Source organism: Vipera ursinii (genome assembly GCF_947247035.1).
Source record: "Vipera ursinii genome assembly, chromosome: Z".
Taxonomy (NCBI): Eukaryota; Metazoa; Chordata; class Lepidosauria; order Squamata; family Viperidae; genus Vipera; species Vipera ursinii.
Genome location: NC_139517.1, coordinates 109,117,547 through 109,142,513, shown reverse-complemented (window position 1 = coordinate 109,142,513; position 24,967 = coordinate 109,117,547). Strand labels below are relative to the sequence as shown.

The 24,967-nt window shown below is 42.6% G+C and overlaps 1 protein-coding gene across 3 annotated transcripts in view; it reads left to right on the top strand.

The window, feature by feature from the left end:
• The first annotated feature begins 17,436 nt into the window (after positions 1-17,436).
• ABI1 (abl interactor 1) overlaps positions 17,437-24,967 on the top strand; it is a 95,342-nt gene continuing 87,811 nt past the window's right edge. For all 3 annotated transcript variants that reach the window (XM_083376193.1, XM_083376192.1, XM_083376191.1), the window contains exon 1: positions 17,437-17,719. In XM_083376193.1, the coding sequence (XP_083232319.1) occupies positions 17,603-17,719 (117 nt within the window). In that variant the 5' untranslated portion in view covers positions 17,437-17,602. The remainder of the gene's footprint in view (positions 17,720-24,967) is intronic.

Here is a 24,967-nt window from a genome sequence, read left to right as displayed (position 1 = left end):
TGATTGGGAAGAGCTACAAAGTAAAGACCCCAGAAGGACTAGGTGAGAAGAGAGTTAAAAGCGGCGAGCAATGACAGGAGGGGGAAGGATTTTAAGGAAGATAAAGAACTTTTAAAAATTGAATTTACACTGACTCAAAGAAAGTCTATCTGCTTTAGCGAAGAAGCAGGCGAGACAGCAAGTTCAGCAACTTAACTTTATTTACGAACCAGGCAAACAACAGAAGAACATTGCTCCTATTTATACTAGCAGCTGTCAACGGTTTGGCCAATCAGGGCTGAGCCGGTTTCCCGCGCCGTCCGTTTCCGCCAATCGGAGTCGGCTGGTTTTGACAGCTTGGAGTTGTCATCGGTAGCGCGTGCTGTTACCAGGTGATTTTGACGGCCGAGAGCTGTCAGTCAGTTGGCTCCTGCGTTGTTCTGTCCGGCAGCTTTTGACAGCTGTCAAAAGCTGCCGCGGCTTTTACCTCAGCCCTGTTTATATATATATACATTATTAACATGTGAATACATAACACCCCTTACCCCTCCCTCTGATTGAGTTGATGTTTCCCCAACTGTTTCTTTTTTGGGTTTCCCCATTCGAAGTCTTCCAAATAGGCCGGGGGTCTTTTTATTCTATCGGAGCGCCAGGGGGTTGTCTCAGCAGGTCGTTCCTTTTCCCCAGGCGTATCGGGATCTGGCTCGGGGGGCAGGGGGCATGGCTCCGTCGTTTCAGAGTCGTTTTGCGCGGGGTCTTGTTGTGGTGTAATTTGATCGGGGGGGTTTTGGTGTGATAACGTTTGCGGCGGGGCTTCTGCCTGCATTTCGTCGTTCCCCCTTTCCCCCATATTTTGTGGGCTGCGACGCCGAAGTTGGTCGATGTGTCTGCGGATGTGGGAATTGTGCCCTGTGTCTATGACGTATGATAGGGGACCTGTTTGTTCAATGACAACCCCCTGTGTCCATTTGTTGCCCCCTCCGTAGTTCCTTGCCCAGACAGCTTGCCCTGTGCTGAGAGTTCTGTACTGGAGGGGAAGTTCTGGGTTTGGAGGGGATCTGTCGGGATGTAAACGGTCCAATCTAGTAGTTAGTCTCTTGCCCCAGCGGAGTTCTGCTGGAGACTTCCCTGTAGTTGTGCAGGGGGTGGTGTGTTGTGCCAAAAGGAATTGAGCAAGTCTGCGGTGCCAGTTGCCGGTGATGATTTTCCGCAGTGCCTCTTTAGTTGACTTCACCATCACCTCTGCCAAGCAGTTAGTGGATGGGTGAAACGGAGCCGTGGTGGTGTGCCTAATAGAGTTCGCCGTTGTGAAACTCTGGAATTCGTAGGAAGTAAATTGGGGGCCGTTATCGGAGACTATTACATCCGGAAGCCCATGTGTTGCAAACAACCCCCTTAAAACCTGTATTGTGGCTGTCGAAGTTGTGCTTGTCACTGGGGCCACCTCAAGCCATCTTGAATAGCTATCCACGACTATTAGGAATGTTTGTCCCTGGAATGGACCTGCAAAGTCTATGTGGATACGTGACCAGAGTGTCTTTGTAGTTTCCCATCTGTGTATGGGAGCTTGGGGCTGGGCTGCTCTGACAAGTTGACAGGGATAGCAGCCGGCTACATGCGCTTCTATCTGCTTGTCTAATCCTGGCCACCAGACGTAGCTTCTGGCCAGAGCCTTCATTTTGACGGTTCCTGGGTGACCTTCATGGAGGCTTTCTAACACCTTTAGTCTGTGCTTCTCAGGTATGATTACCCTGCTGCCCCATAATAAACATCCCTGATGGGTGGATAATTCCTTTTGCTTCAAAATATAAGGTTGGAATTCTGGGTCTGGGGTTGTGGATTGCCAGCCAGACGTGACATAGCCTAAGACTCTGCCTAGTGTTTTGTCTGCAGCAGTGGCTGCAGAAATGTCCTTAACAGATAATGGGCATTCAGGCAGTTCTGAGATAGCCAGTATCTTTCCAGCTGGAGCTGGGTCTGGGTCGATTATTGGTTGGGGCAGTCTGCTAAGCCCGTCAGCATGGCCCATGGTTTTCCCTGGTTTATATTCTAAAGTGAATGAATAGGCTGACAAAAAGCTAGACCATCTCAGGATGCGGGGAGATAATATTTGGGGCGTTAGTTTGTTTACTGTAAAGATTCCTAATAGGGGCTTATGGTCCGTAAAAATGGTAAATGGACGGCCATATAGGTAGTCATGAAACTTTTTTACGCTAGCAGCTATAGCTAAAGCCTCTTTATCAATTTGAGCGTAATTGCGCTCAGGTTTTGACAGCGTTCTAGAATAGAACGCTACAGGGGTTTGCGTACCTTCCTTAGTTAAGTGGCTTAGGACTGCTCCGATGCCGTAGGGAGAGGCATCGCAAGCCAGACATAAGGGTGGCTGTTCGTTGAACAGTGCTACCGTAGCATTGCTAGTCAGTAAATTTTTTAGTAGGTTAAAACTTTTATCGTGCTGAGGTGACCAGTTCCAGGGTTTGCCTTTGTCTAATAACCTGTGGAGGGGTTCAGCGATGGAGGCTTTATGAGGCAGGAAGGTATGGTAAAAATTAACTAAACCTAGGAAGGCTTGTAGTTCCTGTTTATTTTTAGGGGTTGGTGCTGTTTTAATGGCTTTAATTTTTGTTTCAGTGGGGTGAATTCCCCTTGCGTCAATTTTAAATCCTAAAAACTCTGTTGAGGGCACCCCAATGGAGCATTTGTCTCGTCTTAATTTAAGGCCAGCCTCCCTGAATCTAAGGAGCACCTTTGTTAATTTGTCAGCTAAGTCGTTTTCTGATTTCCCTGCAATTAGGATGTCGTCGAAATATGGACAGACCCCAGGGATCCCTTTAAGTGTTTTTTCCATGATTTCTTGGAAGATCCCTGGGGCTGCTGAGATGCCGAATTGAAGGCGGTTAATTTTAAAAGCTCCTTTGTGGGTGACGATAGTCTGTGCTAAGGCGGTGTCAGGGGTGACAGGCAGCTGTAAATACGCCTGCGCCAAGTCTAACTTAGCAAAAATGGCGCCTGACTTAATGGCCGCGAGGATGTCTTTGACAGCCGGGACCGGGTAGGCATGGGTGTTTAATGCGCGGTTTAGGGTTGCTTTATAGTCAGCACATAATCTGATTTGGCCATTTGGCTTAATTGGGGTCACTATGGGTGTCTCCCATTCTGCCCCTTCTACTGGTTCTAGGACCCCTAAGTTAGTTAATCGGTCTAGTTCAGTTTCTATTTTTTCTCTTAAGGCGAAGGGAACTCTTCTCGCCTTGATTCTGACAGGCATTACATTCGGGTTTAGTTTTAATGATACAGGCGGCCCTGTGTATTTCCCTAGAGAGCTGTCAAAGACGTCCGTGAATTGAAGGCAGACGGATTCTAAGTTTGACAGCTGAGTGGCGTTGACGCCTGTCAACGCTATCCCTAGCGCCTCAAACCAGTCCAGTCCTAGCAGGCTGGTCCTGTTTTCCTGGGTCACTAGTATAGTAAGGGGTCCTTTAAATTGCTTAAACTCTGTTGGAACGGAAGCCTTTCCCCGGAGTTTAATGGGCGTCTTTTGAAAATCCGCTAGGCGAAGTTTGGTGGGCCGAAGGGCGGGCCGTTTTCTGCTGCGGTTACAAATGTCCCTGTAAGTTTGCCAAGAAATGAGTGAGACGGAGGACCCAGAGTCCACTTCCATCTCACAGGGAATTCCGTGAATCAGGACGTCCACCTTGACTTTGGGCTTAAGGGTGCTGTGGACTGTGTGTTCCCTCGCCCTTCCCTTCACGTTTAGCACTAGGGGTTTGGAATTGTGCCTGACCCTGGGTGTGTGCTGGTTCATACCTGCGGACGTCACCTCTAGTTCATGAAGATTTTCTCGGCTCCGGCTGCGGCACACGGCTTTGAGGTGACCTGTCTTTCCGCATCCATGGCACTTGGCACTGCGGAACCGGCACGCTGCTCTCGGGTGGCTTCCGCCGCAGCTGGCACATTTAGCCCTGTTTGGCTGGTAGTTAGCGCCCCTTTGGTTGTTGGCAGGGCCCCCTCTGTTGTTGCGTTGCAGCCTGAGCCTTTCGAACCGCCGCTGCACCGCATTGATGTCCATGGAGACGTCGTCATCTTCTGGACCGCTGAAACCGCCGTCCTCCTGGTGCACGGACCCACTGGGCCCGCTGTCAGGGGAACGTTGGTTGTCACCGTGGCTGTCCTCGTAGGCAATGACTTCCCTCGCCACTTCAGCCAGTGTCAGTTCGGGCTTGGCGATCAGCTTCCTCCTCAGCCGCTCATCTTTAAGCCCTATGACGATTTGGTCCCGGATTCGGTCCTCTAAGTCCGGGAACCGACATCGCCATGCGGCGTGTCTGATCCGGGTTATAAAGTCATTGGCGGGCTCGTCAGGGAGCTGTACTCTTCGGGCGAAATTTACCCTACAGAAGAGCTCTGACTTCGTGGGCATGAAGTGTTTACTCAGCCCCTCGGTGAGATCGGCATAGGAGATTGTGGCGATTGGTTCTGGACTGAAGAGTCCCACAGCGGCATCGTAGACAGCGGGCCCGCTGAGCCAGAGGAGGGCGGCTGCCTTCGCCCGGTCGTCCGTAATCTTCTTCACCACCAGGTATCCTTCTACCTGGCCCAGATGAGATTCCCAGCATTCTGGGTGGCGAGTGTTGAACTCTCGAATGTGGCCGTGGTTCGTCATGCTGTCTATCTAGTCGTGGGTACAGCTGCTTGCGTTGTGTGGGAGTTAGGCTCCCGAGTGACTTCAGCGAGTGACTAGCTCAGGCTAAGGGGAAAAATCTCTTCTCCCCTTAGGCGGTGACTTCAGCTAAGCAAGCAGGCATCCCACCTTCGTCGCCAGTGCTTTAGCGAAGAAGCAGGCGAGACAGCAAGTTCAGCAACTTAACTTTATTTACGAACCAGGCAAACAACAGAAGAACATTGCTCCTATTTATACTAGCAGCTGTCAACGGTTTGGCCAATCAGGGCTGAGCCGGTTTCCCGCGCCGTCCGTTTCCGCCAATCGGAGTCGGCTGGTTTTGACAGCTCGGAGCTGTCATCGGTAGCGCGTGCTGTTACCAGGTGATTTTGACGGCCGAGAGCTGTCAGTCAGTTGGCTCCTGCGTTGTTCTGTCCGGCAGCTTTTGACAGCTGTCAAAAGCTGCCGCGGCTTTTACCTCAGCCCTGTTTATATATATATACAACATTATTAACATGTGAATACATAACACTATCTATCCTACAAGATGTGAAAAAATTTTTTAGATATAATTCCTAGGGTAAATAATCTATAAAGAACTTTAAAACTTTGTAATAATCTTTTAAAACCAGATATTGACACAGTGTACGAAGACATCTAGTAGTGAAAGGAGATACTACAGTAATACTAAATAATAAAAGAACCTGAAAGTGTTTGACCTTGAAACAGCTACCTGGTATAAACAAAGTGCCTTTGTGTGAGATTATAAGTGAAAAGACTTTCTACAATTATATCTGTTGACTCTGGATATAACCAAAACAGGAATTACTTGGAGACAGTGGGTGTTTTACATCTGTGACTCAACTGGAGGTTTTGGATTTGGCCTAAAGTAGTTGGCTGGGTTCTTCTTGGCTGGATTTTAGCCTAAGATAGGTGACTTTTTTTCTCTTTTTTCTTTTTTTACTTTGTTTTCTCTCCCTGAGATATTGGATTTAGCCTAAAGTAGTTGGCTCCTTTCACAGTTTGGATTTTAGCCTAAGATATTTGGCTGGAAAAATGACTACATCAAATCTCCCCAGACTTATGAAAGTCTTCCTCTGCACCCTGTGTTGGAACATCTAGCCCAAGGGTCGGCAAGCTGAAACAGTGAAAGAGCCACTCGGAACCGGTTCCCTCACAGAAGAAAAAACTGGGAGTTGCAAAAAAAAAAGTGTGCATGCACACGCATGTGCAAAACAAGAGGCTGATCAGCGCCCAGGTGTATGCATCCTCCCGGGAGCTCTGACAACTCCATAAGGCCAGCCCCGAACTTCACAAGTGGAAATTGAGGGAGATTGCCAGGAACACGAGATCAGCGTTTCTCAGCCTGCACTGATCTCGCCCTTCTTGCAGTCTCCTTCTCTCTGTTTTGGCTTGCTTTCGGCTACTTTTCTTTTGGGGGATCCAGCCTCTGCTGCCCCCTTCTCTCAACAGCTGGATGCCCCGAAAGAAAAGCAGCTGAAGGTAGCAGCTCTGCAAGTCTCCGCCAAGAGAATTGGGCGGCGGAGGCTGGATCCCCTGAAAGAAGTCTCTGCTGAGATGAGAGAATGGGGTGGCAAGCTGCTGAGAGAATGGGGCGGTGGAGCGCTTCGCCAAGAGAATGGGGCATTGGAAGCTTGCTGCCCATTCTCTCAGCAGAGACTTCTTTCGGGAGATCCAGCCTCTGCCGTGCCGCGCTGAGAGAACAGCAAGCCGCCCCATTCTCTCGGTGGAGCGCTCCACCGCCCCATTCTCTCGGCAGCTTGCTGCCCCGTTCTCTTGTCTCGGCGGAGATTTCTTTCGGGGGATCCAGCCTCTGTCACCCCCTTCTCTCAGCTGGGCTCTGCCGAGATGAGAGAATGGGGTGGCAAGCCACTGAGAGAATGGGGTGGTGGAGCACTCCGCTGAGAGAATGGGGCGGTGGAAGCTTGCCGCCCATTCTCTCGGCAGAGACTTCTTTTGGGGGATCCAGCCTCTGCCTCCCCCTTCTCTCAGCTGCCCAGGCAGCTGAGAGAAGGGGGCGGCAGAGGCTGGATCCCCCAAAAGAAGTCTCCGCAGAAACAAGAGAATGGGGCGGTGGAGCGCTCCACCGAGAGAATGGGACAGTGGAGGCTTGCCGCCCATTCTCTTGGCAGAGACTTCTTTTTGGGGATCCAGCCTCTGCCGCGCCAAGAGAACAGCAAGCTGCCCCATTCTCTCGACGGAGCGCTCCACCGCCCCATTCTCTCGGAGGCTTGCTGCCCCGAAAGACGTCTCCACTGAGACGAGAGAATGGGGTGGCAAGCCGTCGAGAGAATGGGGCGGTGGAGCACTCCGCTGAGAGAATGGGGAGGCTTGCTGTTCTCTCGGCACGGTGCAGCAGAGGCTGGATCCCCCGAAAGAAGTCTCTGCTGAGAGAATGGGTGGCAAGCCTCCACCGCCCCATTCTCTCGTTTCGGCGGAGACTTCTTTCGGGGGATCCAGCCTCTGCCGCCCCCTTCTCTCAGCTGCCTGGGCAGCTGAGAGAAGGGGGAGGCAGAGGCTGGATCTCTGCTGAGAGAATGGGCAGCAAGCCTGCACCGCCCCATTCTCTCAGCGGAGTGCTCCACCGCCCCATTCTCTCGGCGGCTTGCCGCCCCATTCTCTCGTCTCAGCAGAGTCCAGCAGAGAGAAGGGGGCGGCAGAGGCTGGATTCCCCGAAAGAAGTCTCTGCCGAGAGAATGGGCGGCAAGCCTCCACCGCCCCATTCTCTCGGCGGAGGCTTGCAGAGGTGGTGGCGAAGCTGCACGCACAGCTCTCCAAACTGCCACCACCCATTTGGAGAGCTGCTGCCTTGTCAAACATGGACGAAGGCAGCAGCTCTCCAAATGGGGTGGTGGAGGTTTGAAGAGCTGCGTGCACAGCTCTCCAACCCACCGCTCTCCAAACCTCCACCACCCCGTTTGGAGAGCTGCTGCCTTCATCAAACATGGACAAAGGCAGCAGCTCTCCAACCGGGTGGTGGAGGTTTGGAGAACTGCGTGCGCAGCTCCCCAAACCTCCGCCACCCCATTCTCTCAATGGGACTTTTTTACTCCCACTTTTTTTCCAGAATGGCGGAGGAGGACTGGGAGCCACAGGAGACAGCTTAAAGAGCTGCATGCAGCTCCGGAGCCGCGGGTTGCCGACCCGTGATCTAGCCCAACAAGCCAGGGATCTATTGAAACAATGTTGCAGTGTGAGAAAATAAACACTGTTCAAAATGAGATGCAAACTACATTAAAATTAATTCAAGAATCAATACAAAAAAACCATGAAGAGTCAAAAAGTAATTTCTATAAATTAAATGAATAAATCTCAGAAATAAAGACACAATTTGAAGCCCACCACCCAATGATTGTTAGAAATGAACAAAGAATTCAGAAAATGGAAAATAAATCAGATGATATTGACAAAAAATGGAAGTACTAATACAAGAAAATGAAAAATTAGAACAAGCAAATCAGAATCTAGAAGGAGTGGTGGCAATCTTAGAAATGGAGAAAGCAGAACACTATTTAAGATTTCAAAATATTCCTGAAGACAGAGAAGATAATATATCAGTTGTGATTATTGATCTCCTGGCAGAGGTTTTGAAAGCAGAGCAGAGATGCAAATGGAGATAGATGAAATATTTTGAATGAATTCAAGCTACGCAAGGAAATATAAACTACCCAGAGAAGTGCATGTAAGATTTATAAAGAAAACAACAAGAGATGAAATATTAAGAAAAGTTAGAGATGAGTCATTACAATACAAGAATAAAGAAATCATGGCGTTAGAGCAGATATCCAAGAGATACCTAAGAGATACTCGAAGACAATATCATTTCCTAATTACAAAGCTGATTGCAAAAGGCATAAATTTCAGATGGTTAATGCCAGAAGGGATCTTAATCAACTGGAATAATACAAGATACCAATTGGATTCAGTTTGGAAAGCAGAAGATTTGGATGAAAGAAATCGAGCATTCTTAGATGAAGGAATGCAACATCAACAAGAGGAGAGAAAAGATCAGAAACTAATAGAAGAAGCAACTGAAGAAGTAATTATACAAGCAGGGGAACAGAAAGAGAAATTGGATCAAGACAGTGAAGGAACTGCCAGAGAACAAAGGGTTACGAGATTGACTAGACCTAAATATAAATAACTAAAATCGAGAAAGAAAATGGAATTTTTCAGTGAATATAAATGGACTAAACTCCCCATCAAAAAGAAACAATTTTTTTAAGAAAACTTCAGAAATTAAATATAAATATAATTTATTTGCAAGAAACACATATAAAAAGACAATATTATAAGCTGTTGGGAAACTTTACTATGCATCAGCATAACAGAAACAAAGGTGTTGCTGTATATATTAAAGAGACAATAGATTCTAAAATAATTTATTCAGATGAAGAAGAAAGAATTGTGATGGTAGAAATATAGTTATATCAAAAACAAACATTGTTGGTAGTAATCTATGCACCAAATAATAACCAGGAAGAATTACATTGAAATCTCCATAGAAAAATAATAGAAATAGAATACCAAAATATTTGTTTAGTAGGAGACTTTAATGTGATAGTGGATGGGATATTAGACTAGAAAAGTAGTAAAACAGGAAAAATTGGAAGAAAAAGATCACCTAAGACTTTTTTTAATATGATAGAAGAAATTGGAGTACAAGATGTTTGGAGGGAAATCAATCCAGGAAAATTACAATACACATTTTATTCAAACAGTCAAAAATCCTAGTCCAGAACCGACATGATCTGGATGACATCTGAACTGAAGATAAATATGCAGGAAATTGAGATAGAACCAGGTACATGGGCAGATCACAAACCTTTAAAAGTGACGTGAAGAGGAATACAAAAAAATTAAGATGGAATTTGAACCAATTTATATTAAAAGAAAGAGAATTTGTAGAACTAGCAAAGAAAGAAATGGAGTTTTTCTTCAAAGAAAACAAGAAAGAAGATACAACATTACAAAATGTATGGGATACAGCCAAAGCATGCTTTAGAGGTACAGCTTTAATATACATGGAAAAAAACAAACAAACAGAAAGGACAGCAATATATACTATTAAAAGAAACACTTGAAAAATTAGAATCAGACCTGCAAATGAACCTGCACAAGATTCTGAAAAGAGAAATGGAAACAATAAAACACAAATTAAATCTGTTGGATTCAGAAAAATTGGCACAGCAAATAAAAAGAGCAAAACAAAACTTTTTTGAAAATGCAAATAAACCAGGAAGATGGTTAGCTTATAAACTTAAAAAATAGAAGGCGAAGAAAATGACAATTTAGTAGATGAAAAAGGTTGCCTACAATTTAAAAATGAAGAAATAAAAAAGATAATTAAAGAATATTACAAGAAACTGTATGACACAGAAGAAATTCCAAGAGAGAGAATGATCCAATATTTGGAAGAAAATAATCTTCCAAAAATTTCAGAAACCTGTAAGATTATGTTAGAGGAAAAAATTACAATGATGGAAATAACAGAGGCCATAAGAAGACACACACACACACAGAAAACGAAAAAAACACTGGGGCCAGATGGACTACCGGCAGAGTTACATAAAGCTTTACATGATATACTAAGTGAACCGCTGAAAGATTTTTGCAATGAACTTTTGTTGGAGGCTAAACTCCCAAATACATGGATAGAAGAAAATATTATCTTAATACTAAAAGAAGACTCAGATTTGACACAGATAAAAAATTACAGACTGATATCATTACTAAATGTGGATTATAAAATTTTTACTTCAATAATGGCAGAGAGACTGAAAAGATTCCTAACTGAAGTTATACATTCAGACCAAAATGGTTTTTTGTCAAAGAGACAAATTGAAAAAAATTTAAGAGTGATAATGGATGTATTGGAATATTATGAATTACATCCAGGGAAACAACTGGCACTAATATTCCTAGATGCTCAAAAGGCATTTGATAATGTCTCCTGGCAATTTATGATTCAGCAATTAAAAATAATGGACTTTGGACAGAACTTTATAAACATATTAAAAACAATGTACAATAAACAAACAGTGAAAGTGATTATGAATGGAGACTATTTTGAGAACTTTGAGATAAGAAAAGGCACAATGCAAGGATGTCCATTATCTCCATTGTTATTTATTTTCATTTTGGAAGTTCTAAATAGAAACATTAGACAAGATATAGAAATTAAAGGACTAGAAATAAAAGGTGAAACATATAAATTAAAAGCATTTGCTGATAATTTGGTATTTATTCTAGAAGAACTTTTGGATATGATTCCTAAACTATTGGGAAAGATAGAACAATACGGAGAAATGGCAGGACTGAAAATAAACAGAAAAAACCAAAGCACTGCAGCCAAAGATGGAGAACCTCTATACAGTAAGTAAAAAAAGAAAGACCAGGAGCTGACTGTGGCTCAGATCATGAGCTTCTCATTGCAAAATTTAGGCTTAAATTGAAGAAAGTATAGAAAAGCACTAGGCCACTCAGATATGAACTAAATCATATCCGTGATGAATACACAGTAGAGGTGACAAATAGATTTAAGGAATTAGATCTGATAGACAGAGTGCCTGACGAATTATGGATGGAGGTTTGCAACATTGTACAAGAGGTAGCAACTAAATCCATCCCAAAGTAAAAGAAATGCAAGAAAGCAAAATGGCTGTCTGAGGAAGCTTTGCAAATAACTGAGGAAAAAAGGGAAGCAAAAGGCAAGGGATAAAGATACACCCAATTGAATGCAGAATTCCAGTGAATAGCTAGAAGAGATAAGAATGCCTTCTTAAATGAACAGTGCAAACAAATAGAAGAAAACAATAGAATAGGGAGGACTAGAGATCTCTTCAAGAAAATTGCAGATATAATTCCCCTCCCCACAGCCGCCGTGGGGATTCCCCTCCCTGCAGTTGCCATGCCGTGGCCCATGCTGAGCCCCTATCTGGAGCTGCTCCGAACCCCAACCCAGAGATGTGTTCCTCGTGGCAGTGGTCTCCGGCGCCAAACAGCTGATGGCCTCCAGCACCATTCATTTACTGCCCTGTCGCTTCCAAATGCAGTAAGTGAGCAAGCGAGCAAGTGGCCTTTGGAAGTGTTTGGAAGCGATGGGGCAGTAAGTGAGTGAGTGAATGAGCAAATGGCGTTTGGAAGCATCGGGGTAGTAAGTGAGTGTGTGAATGAGCAAATGGTGTTTGGAAGTGATGGGGCAGTAAGTGAGCGAGTGAGCAAGAGGCCTTTGAAAGAGACGGAGTGAGTTGGGGAGAGACTGAACGAGGTGCTTTTGAAATAGATGGAGGAGTGAGTGAGAGCGACTGGAGGCTTTTGTGAGCAAACTGTGAGTGAGTGGGGGGGGGCTTTTGTGAGTGAAGGGTGAGAGAAAAAGGGAAAAGTGAGGGGGAGAAGGGAAAAAGAAAAGGCACTGACTTCTGACTTCCTCTGTTGCAGGAGTAGAAGGAAGCATTAACATTGAACCTCAGCTTTTTGCTTTTCTATAATATTATAAACTAGCCATTTCTATAACAATAAATGAATCTAACCAATGAAACCCAAAATACCTCCCCCCTTTTCTTTTTAGTCAAGTTTTTGACACCTTGTTAAGCACTGGTGGTACTTGAATATTGTCATGTCCTAAAAGTGGTACAATTCTGAAAAGGTTGAAAAGCCACACCTTGTTAAGCACTGGTGGTACTTGAATATTGTCATGTCCTAAAAGTGGTACAATTCTGAAAAGCTTGAAAAGCCCTGATATAAATGCAGCCTAAATTGTTTATTACCATCCTATTTGCAAATAATATCTTACTTACCTAGTTGAGATGGTGTAGTTGGGCAGCAGGGAGGGTGCAAAGTTCCTGCCTTCGCTGCAGACAACTTGCCTGTGCAACGTTTGCCGGCCAGGTTTTTTGGCACGCTCAGCAGCAATTCCTATTGGCTTTTGAAAGCCAATAGGCCCGGGTAAACAACCTTGGTTCTTTTATGACTCATAGACTTAAACTCCCAGAAGATTTATTATTTATTTATTTATTTATTTATTTGATTTTTATACCGCCCTTCTCCCGAAGGACTCAGGGCAGTGTACAGGGCAATAAATATCAAAAATACAAGATACAAAAGTTAAAAAACATTAAATAATTGTGCCCGATGCAGTACATTAGTTAAAATCAATGTTAAAACCCCAAACCCATCAGACCAGGCCGGCTTGTTCAAATAAATAAGTTTTTAGATCACGTCGGAAGGAGCGAAGGTCAGGAGCCATCCGGAGCTCAACCGGTAAGCGATTCCAAAGGATTGGTGCACCCACTGAGAATGCTCTCCCCCTGGGGGTCACCAGCTGACATTCTCTGACCGGTGGTACCCTGAGGAGGCCCTCTCTGTGGAAGCGCACTGGACGGAGGGAAGTTGACGCCAGCAGCAGGTGTTCCCGTAGGTAATCCGGACCCATGCCATGTAGGGCTTTATAGGTCATCACCAGCACCTTGAATCTCACCCGGAGGGCAACTGGAAGCCAATGCAGCTCACAGAGCAGAGGTGTAACATGGGAGTATCAGGAGACCCCCAACACAACTCGTGCGGCTGCATTCTGCACCAGCTGAAGCCTCCGAGTGGTCCTCAAGGGCAGCCCCATGTAGAGAGCATTGCAGTAGTCTAAACGAGAGGTCACGAGCGCATGAGTGACTGTACGCAAGGCATCCCGATCCAGATAGGGCTGTAACTGGCGCACTAGGCAAACCTGGGCGAAGGCCCCCCTAGTCACAGCTACTATATGATCTTCTAAGGAGAGCTGTGAATCTAGGAGGACACCCAACTTGCGAGCCCTATCTACAGGGGGTAATAACTCACCCCCCATAGTAAGAGGTGGAATAATCTGAATTTCCTGAGATGCCGGCACGCATAGCCACTCAGTCTTGTCAGGGTTGAGCCGAAGCCTGTTCCTCCCCATCCAGACCCGGACCGCCTCCAGGCAACGGGACATCACTTCGAGGGCATCACTGGGGTGGTTTGGGGTCGAAATGAAAAGCTGGGTATCATCAGCATACTGATGATACCCAACTCCAAAACCACAAATGATCTCACCCAGAGGCTTCATATAGATGTTGAACAGGAGAGGTGAGAGAACCGACCCCTGAGGAACTCCACAAACGAGAGGCCTCGAGGTCGACCTCTGCCCCCCTGCCAACACCTACTGCGAACGTCCCAGAAGGTAGGAGGAGAACCACTGAAAAACAGTGCCTCCCACTCCCAACCCCCTGAGACGCCGCAGCAAGATACCATGGTTGATGGTATCAAAAGCCGCTGAGAGGTCTAATAGGACTAGGACAGAGGAGCAACCCCTGTCCCAAGCCCGCCAGAGATCATTCACCAGAGCGACCAATGCCGTCTCCGTGCATTGGTCATAACATAACATAACATAACATCAACTGGAAGATGTTAAACTGTCCTTCTGTTTCTTTCCTTCCCAAAAATTGTGTTAATGAGTCCTCTCTAAGCTCTGCTAATCAGCTTGTCCTGGATTGTTTTGCCACAAAATGGAATGGTTTGCAAGTTGCAGTTGAGACAGCCCATCTCATTTTAGATATATCACATATAAATGAAGATGATAATTAGTTGTGTGTGCACGTTCAGCAAGTGTGATGTATTTGTGCTGGCATTTCTAGGCCTCTTTCCAACCACATCCAGAAAAATTTGTAACAAAGATTGGAATTCTCAAGGCCATATTTGGTATTTCCCAGGAAAAAGCAATCCCTGCTGCGTTACTGATCCCAGAGAAGCATTTGCATGTATGCAGGTATCCTTAGGGTGCCATAGTTATGGATGAGAAATATTGGTTGCAAAGTTGGCATTTCTGGATGTAATACAGATATTTTGGACTTATTTGTGTTTCTTTGCATTTTGATATTTTTAAGAAGGCATATGCTGCTGACTACGTTTATGCACATATGTAACATCTTTTGCTAGGTTACATGACCACTGCTTGTCCAAAATGTGAAAAGTGAAAGATTGTGACTAAACAAAATTTTAATGTACAGATAATACCACCAGAAATTATTTTAGCCTTTTTAATAAATGTTGTTATTGATGTTAAGCTCACCATGGAAAACATTGTATATTGTTATGTATATACTAGGTTAATTATTTAAAGACTGAAGTGCAACATAACTAGATTCTAAATAAGCTATTTTTCAAAACACACAACAGTCCAAACAGTAAAAGTAAAGTCCAAATTAAGAATATTTCATTCTTAAGAATTGTTTAATTTAAAGTGGTTTAGTTGTAATAGAGTATGTACAAAAGATACTATTTTTTTCTAGCATCAGCTAAATTAGACATATTACATTGAGAAAAATGTTTCTCATTTCTTTCCTGTTACCTTTATTGATTTCATTGCAGAGATGTTAACATAGGAAATAGATTATTTTGTTATCTAATTTTACCTTCCAAAAGACAGAAGCAGATGAAAAATGTGAGGTTCTTTCCTGTTGGCTTTTTTGAATTAGCTGTTTTTGATTCTAAAAGTTTAGTTCCTAAAGAAATAACCTTGTAAATAGTTTTAATGTCATCCTCTAATGCAGGGTAGGCAACCTTGGCTCATTTATGACTCAAGGACTTCAAGTCCCAGATTTCCTGAGCCAGCATGGCTCAGCTTGGAAACCTCTCTTTTTTCCCCTCAGTGTGGCTGGCTCAGGATTTCTGGGAGTTGAAGTCCATGAGTCATAAAAAAGAGCCAAGATTGCCTACCACTGCAATAGGCTTTCGAAAGCCAATAGATAGAGGGAGTTTTTTTTTACAAAAAAAACGCCATTCTGAGTGTTCTATGAGAAAAAAAGCCCTGGACCAAACAGAGGCAGAAGAGATTAAGAAGAGGTGGCAAAACTACACAGAAGAACTATACAAGAACAAGCTTAACGTCCCAGATAACCATGATTGGGTGGTCACTGACCCCGAGCCAGACATCCTAGAATGTGAAATAAAATGGGCCTTAGGAAATCTGAGCAACAACAAAGCTACTGGAGTGGCAGTATTCCAGCTGAGCTATTCAAAATCTTAAAAGACGATGCAGTAAAAGTGCTACACTCAATTTGCCAGCAAATCTGGAAAACTCAACAATGGCCACAGGATTGGAAAAGATCAGTTTACATTCCAATTCCAAAGAAAGGCAACGCCAAAGAATGTTCAAACTATCACACCATTGCACTCATTTCACATGCTAGTAAAGTTATGCTTAAAATCCTACAAGGTAGACTCTAACAGTATGTGAATCAAGAACTACTAGAAGTACAGGCAGAATTTCAAAGAGGCAGAGGAACTAGAGATCAAATTTCCAACATATGCTGGATCATGGAGAAAGCTAGGAAGTTCCAGAAAAACATCAGCTTCATTGACTATGCTAAAGCCTTTGATTGTGTGGATCACAAGAAACTGTGGCAAGTTCTTAAAGAGATGGGAGTACCAGACTATCTTATTTGTCTCTTGAGAAACCTATATGCAGGTCAAGAAGCAACAGTGAGAACTGGACACGGAACCACTGATTGGTTCAAAATTGGGAAAGGAGTCCGGCAAGGCTGTATACTGTCGCCCTGCCTATCTAACTTATATGCAGAGCACATCATGAGAAAGGCAGAGCTAGATGAATCAACAGTTGGAATTAAGATTGCTGGGAGAAATATCAACAATCTAAGATATTCAGATATGCAGATGATACCAATCTAGTGGCAGAAAGTGAAGAGGAACTAAACGATGAGTTTGCCTGAACTCATTTGTCTCACCTTCTTTCCTGCGCCAAAGAACCTGCTACACAACAATTTCTGTTGCTAAGCAAGACAGTTAAGTGAATCTTGCCCCATTTTATGACCTTTCTTGCCACAGTTATTAAGTGAATCACTGAACTTATTTAGTAACACAAATTGTTCAGTGAATTTGGATTCCTCTTTGACTTTGCTTGTCAGAAAAGCGCAAAAGGTGATTACATAACCCTGGGTCATAAATATGAGTCAGTTGCCAAGCAACCAAATTTTAATCACATGACCATGGGGATGCTGCAATGGTCAAGTGTGAAAAAATGGTCATGTCACCTTTTTCAGTGCTCTTGTAATTTCAAACGGTCAGTACGTGAACTGTTATAAGTCAACTTATTCCATCGTTTGTGAAATAAGGTAATCCTGTAGCTGTAAATCATTCTCACTTTGGTGCATGCCAGTGATTAAGAAAACAGATTTTACGGTACTGGCATTCTGCAACAAGGACAAGAAATTTTATGATGCTACATAATTTTTGCTTACTTTGGAGATGGGAATGCAGCGTCCCATATCTGTGGGAAAAATAGTTTTGGCAGAATCGAGTCAAGCAGTCCGTAACCCACGTTTTGTACTTCAACAGGTGGAAACTTATTCTACAAACGATGCTTAAACAAAATCTGTTCACCAAGCACCAGTTACATACGGCCGTTTAAACTACCGAGGCACTACCCTTGCTCCTATTCTCTAGCAAGCAGCATTCTCTGGAGAAAAATGCTTATTAAAAAAAAAAGAATCAGGAGTAGTGCTGGACACGTCTTTTACTGAGAAGCCTTTTCGCCTTGGTTCGGGCTCAATCAAAAGCAGAATTCGGGGCGAGCGCCTGAGGAGCAAAAGAGGCTTCCCCAGCCACGGACGTGACTACATCTCCCGATGTACCGCGCGGCTGCCTCTTCCGGGCAAAGCAGGAGGGGAGGGGGAGGGGGAGGAGGAAGAGAGAGAGAGAAGGAGGGGGTGGGAGGGAGAGAGAGAGAGAGAGGAAGGAAGGCGGGGGGCAAGGAAAGGGAAGGGTCGAGAGCGAGCGAGTGGGTGGAGAAAGCGGATCCTCTGAGGCAAGAGCCCAGGCGTAGAGGGTTCCCACAATAGCAGGCAGATTGTGAGCCAGTGGCGCTCCCGCGATCTCTTGAATGCCGGAGAGAGCAATGCGGAAGGGTGGAAAATGGCAGAGCTGCAAATGTTACTAGAAGAGGAAATCCCTTCGGGCAAGCGGGCTCTGGTGGAGAGCTACCAGAACCTCACCAGGGTCGCGGACTACTGTGAAAACAACTATATCCAGGTAAGAGGCCGGGCGCGGGGTGGCAGCGACCCCGAGAAGCCCCTTCCTCCCTTTAACCGGCCGCAGAGATGGGAGGGAGCCCCTGTCTTCCGCCCTCACAATTGCAGGAAACGGGCACCGGCCGTGGCATTTTTTTTTGGGGGGGGAAACATGGTCCCCCACCCCGCCTCTCACGCTTCCTTGGGGTTTTTGCTTTAAACTTTTAACCAAAGAGAGCTCTCCCCCACTTCCTCCTCCTCCTCCTCCTCGCCTTGAAGTCCAACTCCACCTCTGCCGCTTTGCTGTTTGCAAAGGAAGGGAAATGGGGGAGAGGAGTTACTGTATTTCACCACTTCGGAGCCGAGGGTGTGACTTCTAATAGGTGTTTACTGGAAGGCAGGCTCGGCAGACTTCTGTGGGGTTGTGGTTCGTTTGAATGGGGTGTGTGTCTAGGGGATGAGCTGCTTTGCCCAAGCCGCTGTCTTCCAGCGATGTCTGGCGGCCACTGCCATCCTTCCCAGCAGTCAGATTGGGGCGGAGAGGGGTTGTCTTCCAGCACAGCTGGTGGGCACCAGAAGAGGGGAGGGGGAGGTCCATCCAGACGCAGAAAGAGTTCATGGATTTAATAAGGCTGCTTACTAGCTTTTTCGGGCCAGTTTCCTCCTCCTCTTATACCTTCTCATTAGTTGCTCCTTGCCCTCCTGACAATATCTTAATGATCACGTGTGCAGATTGCGAAACATGCATTAAAATAATGCATTAGAAAAGCAAAATTCCAGTTGGAAATAGAGAATAATTGCATGTTCTTAAATGGTGCTGGGGCCTGAATAGTAGCCAGATTTGTTCCTCCTGTTTTTCAAATATGTCACTGGGGTTGTGGGAAAGGACTCTCATGTAAATAGTGAATAATCATTTGGCTTGCTGATCTGGCAGGATGAATAAAAAAGAAACTGGTAGGAACTGGAAGCAGAGAGACTGAAGCAAAAGCCTTCTTGCACTTAGGCATGCTTATGGATGCAGCCACTCTTATAAATAACTTAGGGTAATGTAATCTTGTGAGTCAATTCTATATGGATATTTAATGTTTCGGCATATAAATCTTACTGAGACTAAATGAATTACATTCCTGCATGATATTAAATTGTTGACATAATCAGCTTGAAAAAGATGTAAACTGCATCTGGGCAGCCAATCAAATAGAAAGCTATTTCAGCATGTTATGATGGTATCTAAACAGGTAGACTTCATGTATTAACCATCTTACAGCAATATTTTTAGATTTCATAGGAGAGAATCCAGTATGGCTTTAATGCTGTAGTTACTTAAAAGAAATACTTAAATTTTAGTATTTCAATCACTCTCCAATTCACTCTTCAGTGTCTATTATTAACTGATCTTCAATTTTGAAAAAATCATAAGGATATGTGATATTTTTAAGATAAGATGCTTAATCCAATGGGTAAAATATAGCCCTATTTTGTACATTCCTAATGGAGGGAGGTATATTTTGGAAAATCTTAACAGCAATGTAATAATTCTGAATATATTTTTAGGTAGAAAAAAGTAACATGGGACCTGTTGCATTCTTCCTTGTGTTCCAGAAATCTTTTTATTATGCCCTCTAATAATATTTACAAATAAAGTTGTATGTTGTTTGAACTGCTTATTTTTCCTCTATGTTTTTTCCAAATACTGTCTTGTATTCTGGGGATACTATATCTATCTCATTATCCCTTGAATTGCTTTCAATTGATATGCTGTTCTGAATCTGTTCAACCTTTTCATTAATAGTTTAAGAGCTTGTGAAAGGTCTGTTATGTTTTAAATATTGACACACCCCAAGTATGACAAATTATTTTGTTTTTTTGAAAAGCAAATCCTATACCTTGGCTATGCCCTTGAGATTGATAGATCTGTGTTGCCTTTCTCTTCAGCCAACTTCTGATATCAAAATGTGTAGAGTTAGATGAAAATTGTGGAAAACAAGTAGAGGCCATCAGCATAATTATATATATTTATGTGCCTTTTGGGAGGCAAAGGTTGAAAAAACCTGCTCCTGAGATGATTAGTTCAAACTTATGTTTAAATAAATGAGATTTAGTCTAATGATTTAATCTTTAATCATCAAGTGCAGAATATGGGTTTATTTATGGAATGGTTCCCCTCCCATATGCATGTATATGTATGTGGTATGTCTATATTCATTCCCTGGTAAGAAGAGGAAAAAAATTCTGGTGAATTTGTATTAATACAAAGATAGCTTAAAATTGCGTGATAAGGTAATAACGGAAAGAGTTGACTGAATGGCTCTGTTCTGGACATGACACAGCAGATTTTAACATAAATTTATTTTTTTAAATGCACTAGTAACATCCAAAAGGAACTTTCTATACAAAATGTTTGCAGGCCTATATGGTACAAGCTACATGCTGTAAAACAAGGTCATTGATCTTTGAGTGCAGTACAGAATTAATTAAAATCTCAGCTCCACTGTGTTTTTGTTTTTCTTAGCCTGTTTCTCTACTTGAGAACGTGAATATCATTGGAACAAATTTTGAAGGATTACATTGATGAAAAATGTGGAGCATTGATAAAAAGTGTACTGTAAACAATGTTAGAAATTGTAAAATGTTTTTCTGATATAAATGCATAAGGCAAGTTGGCAAATAGGACAATTAGTCTGAGATAGAATTATTTTTGGGTGAATAAGACACAAATCCATTGTAGTATACAGTAAAATATTATGTAATTGGTATTTTTGTATTTTTTTTCAGGAAGAATTCACAATGTATCACAACTTTTGGCCCTTACTAATAACTATTGGTTTGTGTCATCTTGAAGTCTCCATCTTTTTTAAACTTATGGTTTTAATGAAACATAATAGCAGCATGTTTTGAATCTATCAGTGCAATAAAGGCTAGAATAAGTTATCTCTGGATGCTTAAAAGGATTTAGATTAGATATCAGTTGTAATATAAAACTTGTCTTCAAGTAAATTCAGAAATGTTCGTTGACTCACTAGCATGCTTATATTGGTAATTTAGCATGAATTCATATTACAGCTTTCAGGGCAATTATCTATTTTAGCTTAGCTAAAGGTAAAGGTTCCCCCGCACATGCGTGCTAGTCATTTCCAACTCTAGGGGCTGGTGCTCATCTCCGTTTCAAAGCCGAAGAGGCAGCGCTTCTCCGAGGACGTCTCCGTGGTCATGTGGCCGGCATGACCAAAGGCACACGGAACATTGTTACCTGCCCACCGTAGTGGTCCCTATTTTTCTACTTGCATTTTTACGTGCTTTCAAACTGCTAGGTTGGCAGAAGCTGGGATGAGTAACAGGGGCTCACTCTGTTATGCGGCACTCGGGATTCAACCCGCCAAACTGCTGACCTTCTGATCGACAAGCTTAGCGTCCTAACCCAATGAGCCACCGCATCCCTATTTTAGCTTAACTTAGATGTTATTTAAAATGTATGTAAATCCTACAAGAATACTGAAACACTGATGATAAATAAATTTGTTATACAGTCTCCTTGCAAATGTACTTAGATTTGTAGTAAATACCATAATGTTTCACACTCTTTACAGTTGGATACATAACTTTCCAATAATTTTGTAAATCCACATTGATTTAGCCAAACTTAAAATATATCCTGGAAGTGTTGCTTTTCCTGTTCAAGGTGCATTGAAGTTTACCCAGGAATTTGAGAACAATTCAACTCTACAGCTGGCATTATCTATCTAAAACCCCTTTATATATTTTACAGTGTTATGGATCAAATTAATTGCTGCTGTGACATTTTCTTGCTCCACCCAAATAAAGCTGCTGATACAAATGCTTCAAAAAAGGCGAGGTTACTTTTGGTTTTGCCCATGGGACGTATGACAAATACAGTGGTGAGGTAACTGCAACATGTTTCAACCTGTTAGTGTGTGTTTGGTCTCTCCCCCCAACTGCATATATTTTATGCAATTTGTGGTGAACTTGCGTGGTATTACATACTGTTTTCTTGTGCTAATATAGAATGCATGCGCTGTATTTCAATTTGAATTTTTTTTAGTACTTTAAATGCACATGGCTTGAAAAGGAAATGTGAATATTAGCAGCTGGTGAATTGAAAAAAAAATCTTTGCCTTGGTTAAGTTGTACAAGAAATCAGTGGCATTTTTAGGTTAATACTTAATTTTGATGCTCTACAAGGGCTTAGTCTAACTCAGTATAAGGTGATAAATGAATTGATAATACTGATTTGATTTTCCCTGAATTACAGGACAGGCTGGAGGAAGCCATCTGTTCTACTGTTGGACTAGTATAGTATAAAGATTTTGTTTCTAGGGGGATTAATTTGGTGGCAGTGGCAATGTCTATGTTGATGCTGTATTAGAGAATTTAGCACGCAAGGCAGTAGGACTACGTGAAGTATGCATGCTGGGACTTGGAAAAGTACCAGAGTTATACAATTACTGATTGCGTTAGTTTCAAAGGATGTTCAGTCCATTGCAACATTATTTGTATCCCAATGTACACATAAATGTATATCCCCAGTCAAAATACTAAAAACAAATTAAGAGGCAGGATTTAAAAAGTAATCTAAAAATCCTAGAATAAATGCTTTCAGAGTATTTATAAAAAGTGTTTGACTTTTGCTAGAAGTTATCCGGATGGCCCCTGACCTCCGTACCTTCCGTCGCGACTTAAAAACTTTTTTGTTCCAGCAGGCTGGCCTGGCATGATAGCGTTAATTGGGGTCCCAGTTTGTGTTCATTAGTGTTTCTTATTATTTTATTGTTCGGTCTGTATTCTTCGTCCTTCCTCTGTACACCGCCCCGAGTCCCTCGGGAGAAGGGCGGTTTATAAAAACTAATAAATAAATAAATAAATAAATAAATAAATAAATATTTGATTATAGTCAATTCACACATTAAAACAGGTGTATAACATCAAACATATATAAATGTAGCAAACGAGATGATATTCTTTTAAGATTCTTAAATTGTTGGATATGGGATTTGACATAGTGTGAATATCTGCCCTTTTGTCTTGAATTTCTGGATTGGCAAGACACTTGGGCATGGCATGCACCATCAGGAATAAGCAAGGATTCATTGTTTAAATGCAACATAACAGGGTTGGTATAAGTCAGTATTTAATAACAGATCTCAAACAGTATTTCATTTGGGGGTTTGCTCCCTGTCCCAAAATGATCAGTCATTTTAGCATACAGTCTTGAAATTCTGTATGAAAAAAATGTGGTTAGTGGCAGAACCTGGTTGATCTTGGTTAACATTGAAAAGGCTCAATTGGGTAGGCCTGATTATTAATAACTGGGAAGGAGACCGTTAGAACTGTAGGATAGAGTGGGAGTTTGATAAATATCTAAAAAAAAGGAAACAGGAAAGGACTTCTATATTTTATTGGGAAAATTAAATTGAATTAAATTGTATTCCTCAGGAGTTGACCTTTTTGAAGGATTCTTTATCTTTGTCTTACTGGCATATATTTTTAATGCAAATCTAACTTTCAGCCTAACTAACCAAAAGAATTTCTCTGACACTTGTGTTTGCACTTCCATAATTGTGATACTGTATATTCATTCCTCTGGGAAGGAAAATACAATTTGAGTTTAGTATCACTAAATCATAGTGTAGCCTGCTTAGTTTTAACTTAAATCTGTCATGTGAAACTAATCATTGTGGTTTGTAAACAGTGCTTATTGTTTATCCAACAGTTTGTTGAATAAAACATTAAACCTTGATGTAGTGCAATTTATAAAACTTTGCTTCAAAATCTTGGACACAAGCAGGAATAATTTTTTGTAACTGAATCAGGTTTTCTCTCTTAATTAATCAAGAATATGATCATTTACTTTTTTTACCAAATTCTGAAAAACTTTTAATATGTTTAACATATGAGTTCAGAGAGAACTCTAATTTGAATATCTCTAATATATAAAGAAGGGACGTGGTGGCTCAGTGGGTTAGGACACTGAGCTTGTCGATCAGAAGGTCGGCAGTTTGGCGGGTCGAATCCCGAGTGCCACGTAACAGAATGAGCGCCTGTTACTTGTCCCAGCTTCTGCCAACCTAGCAGTTCGAAAGCACGTAAAAATGCAAGTAGAAAAATAGGGACCACTACGGTGGGAAGGTAACAGCGTTCTGTGCGCCTTTGGCATCTAGTCATGCCGACCACATGACCATGGAGTCGTCCTCGGACAAGCGCTGGCTCTTCGGCTTTGAAATGGAGATGAGCACCGGCCCCTAGAGTCGGAAACGACTAGCACGCATGTGTGGGGGAACCTTTACCTTTACTTTTTTAATATATAAAGAGTTGTTTATGTACAAACCTTTCAGACCGGATTCCTTTGTGTAACAGGTTGCTGAAGCTAAACTACTGATACTGTATTGTACTAGAAAGTAACTACCGTATCAGCCAAGTAACTAGAGTAACTATGTGAAATAAACAACAACCAAGACCAAGGCTTCAAGATAATAGTATCCTTTAAGTCTGATATGTACTGATTATCAGAAAAGGCTTATCTGAGATGAGTGAAAAGGGAATGCTCGTAGAAAACATTTGAAAAATGCGTAAGGAGTTCAAAGACAGTATGATATTTGGGTGGGTTTCAGGTATAGGACTGTATGAGGAACTGAATATAAATAAAAGGAAGCTGATGCAAACACAGGATTTCAGGATCTCAGTAATGATGGGGGAATTTGTAGAGCTAGGTTATTGTAAATCTGTCATAAATTTCCAGAATCTTGCAAAACACAGATAAAAACCTTGGGTACTGGATTTCTGCTGTAAATAAAAAGATAGGGTTTTTATTTAATTTTTTATAGCATGCTGACCCTTGCTGATGCAGTGTATATTTAGTCATACATTATTTCTTGCTGGAAAAATACCACTTTAGAATCATGGGCAGAGACTTCCTAATTGGGGCTAAGAAAAGGAGTCTTGTTGTACTTCTTTATGCCCTATCCCTTAATTTTTGCAGTTTGATGTCTTGAAGTGTAAATGAATCTTGGACTCAGTAGTGATTCTTCTCTCCAAATCACAATCTAGTAACGGGGAGGGGTGGACAACTTTTTGCTTTAAAATTATGGCAGGAAATCTGGTTCACTTTACATTTTGGCTTATTCTAACTATCTTGACCAGTTCCTCAAATGTTAAACCACATACTGTTGAAGAGCCGGGGAAAGAGCTGGGTTCACAGAGCATATTAAACTGGAAGCAAACAAGGCTCATCGTGGTTTGCCTGATTGGTGAATGC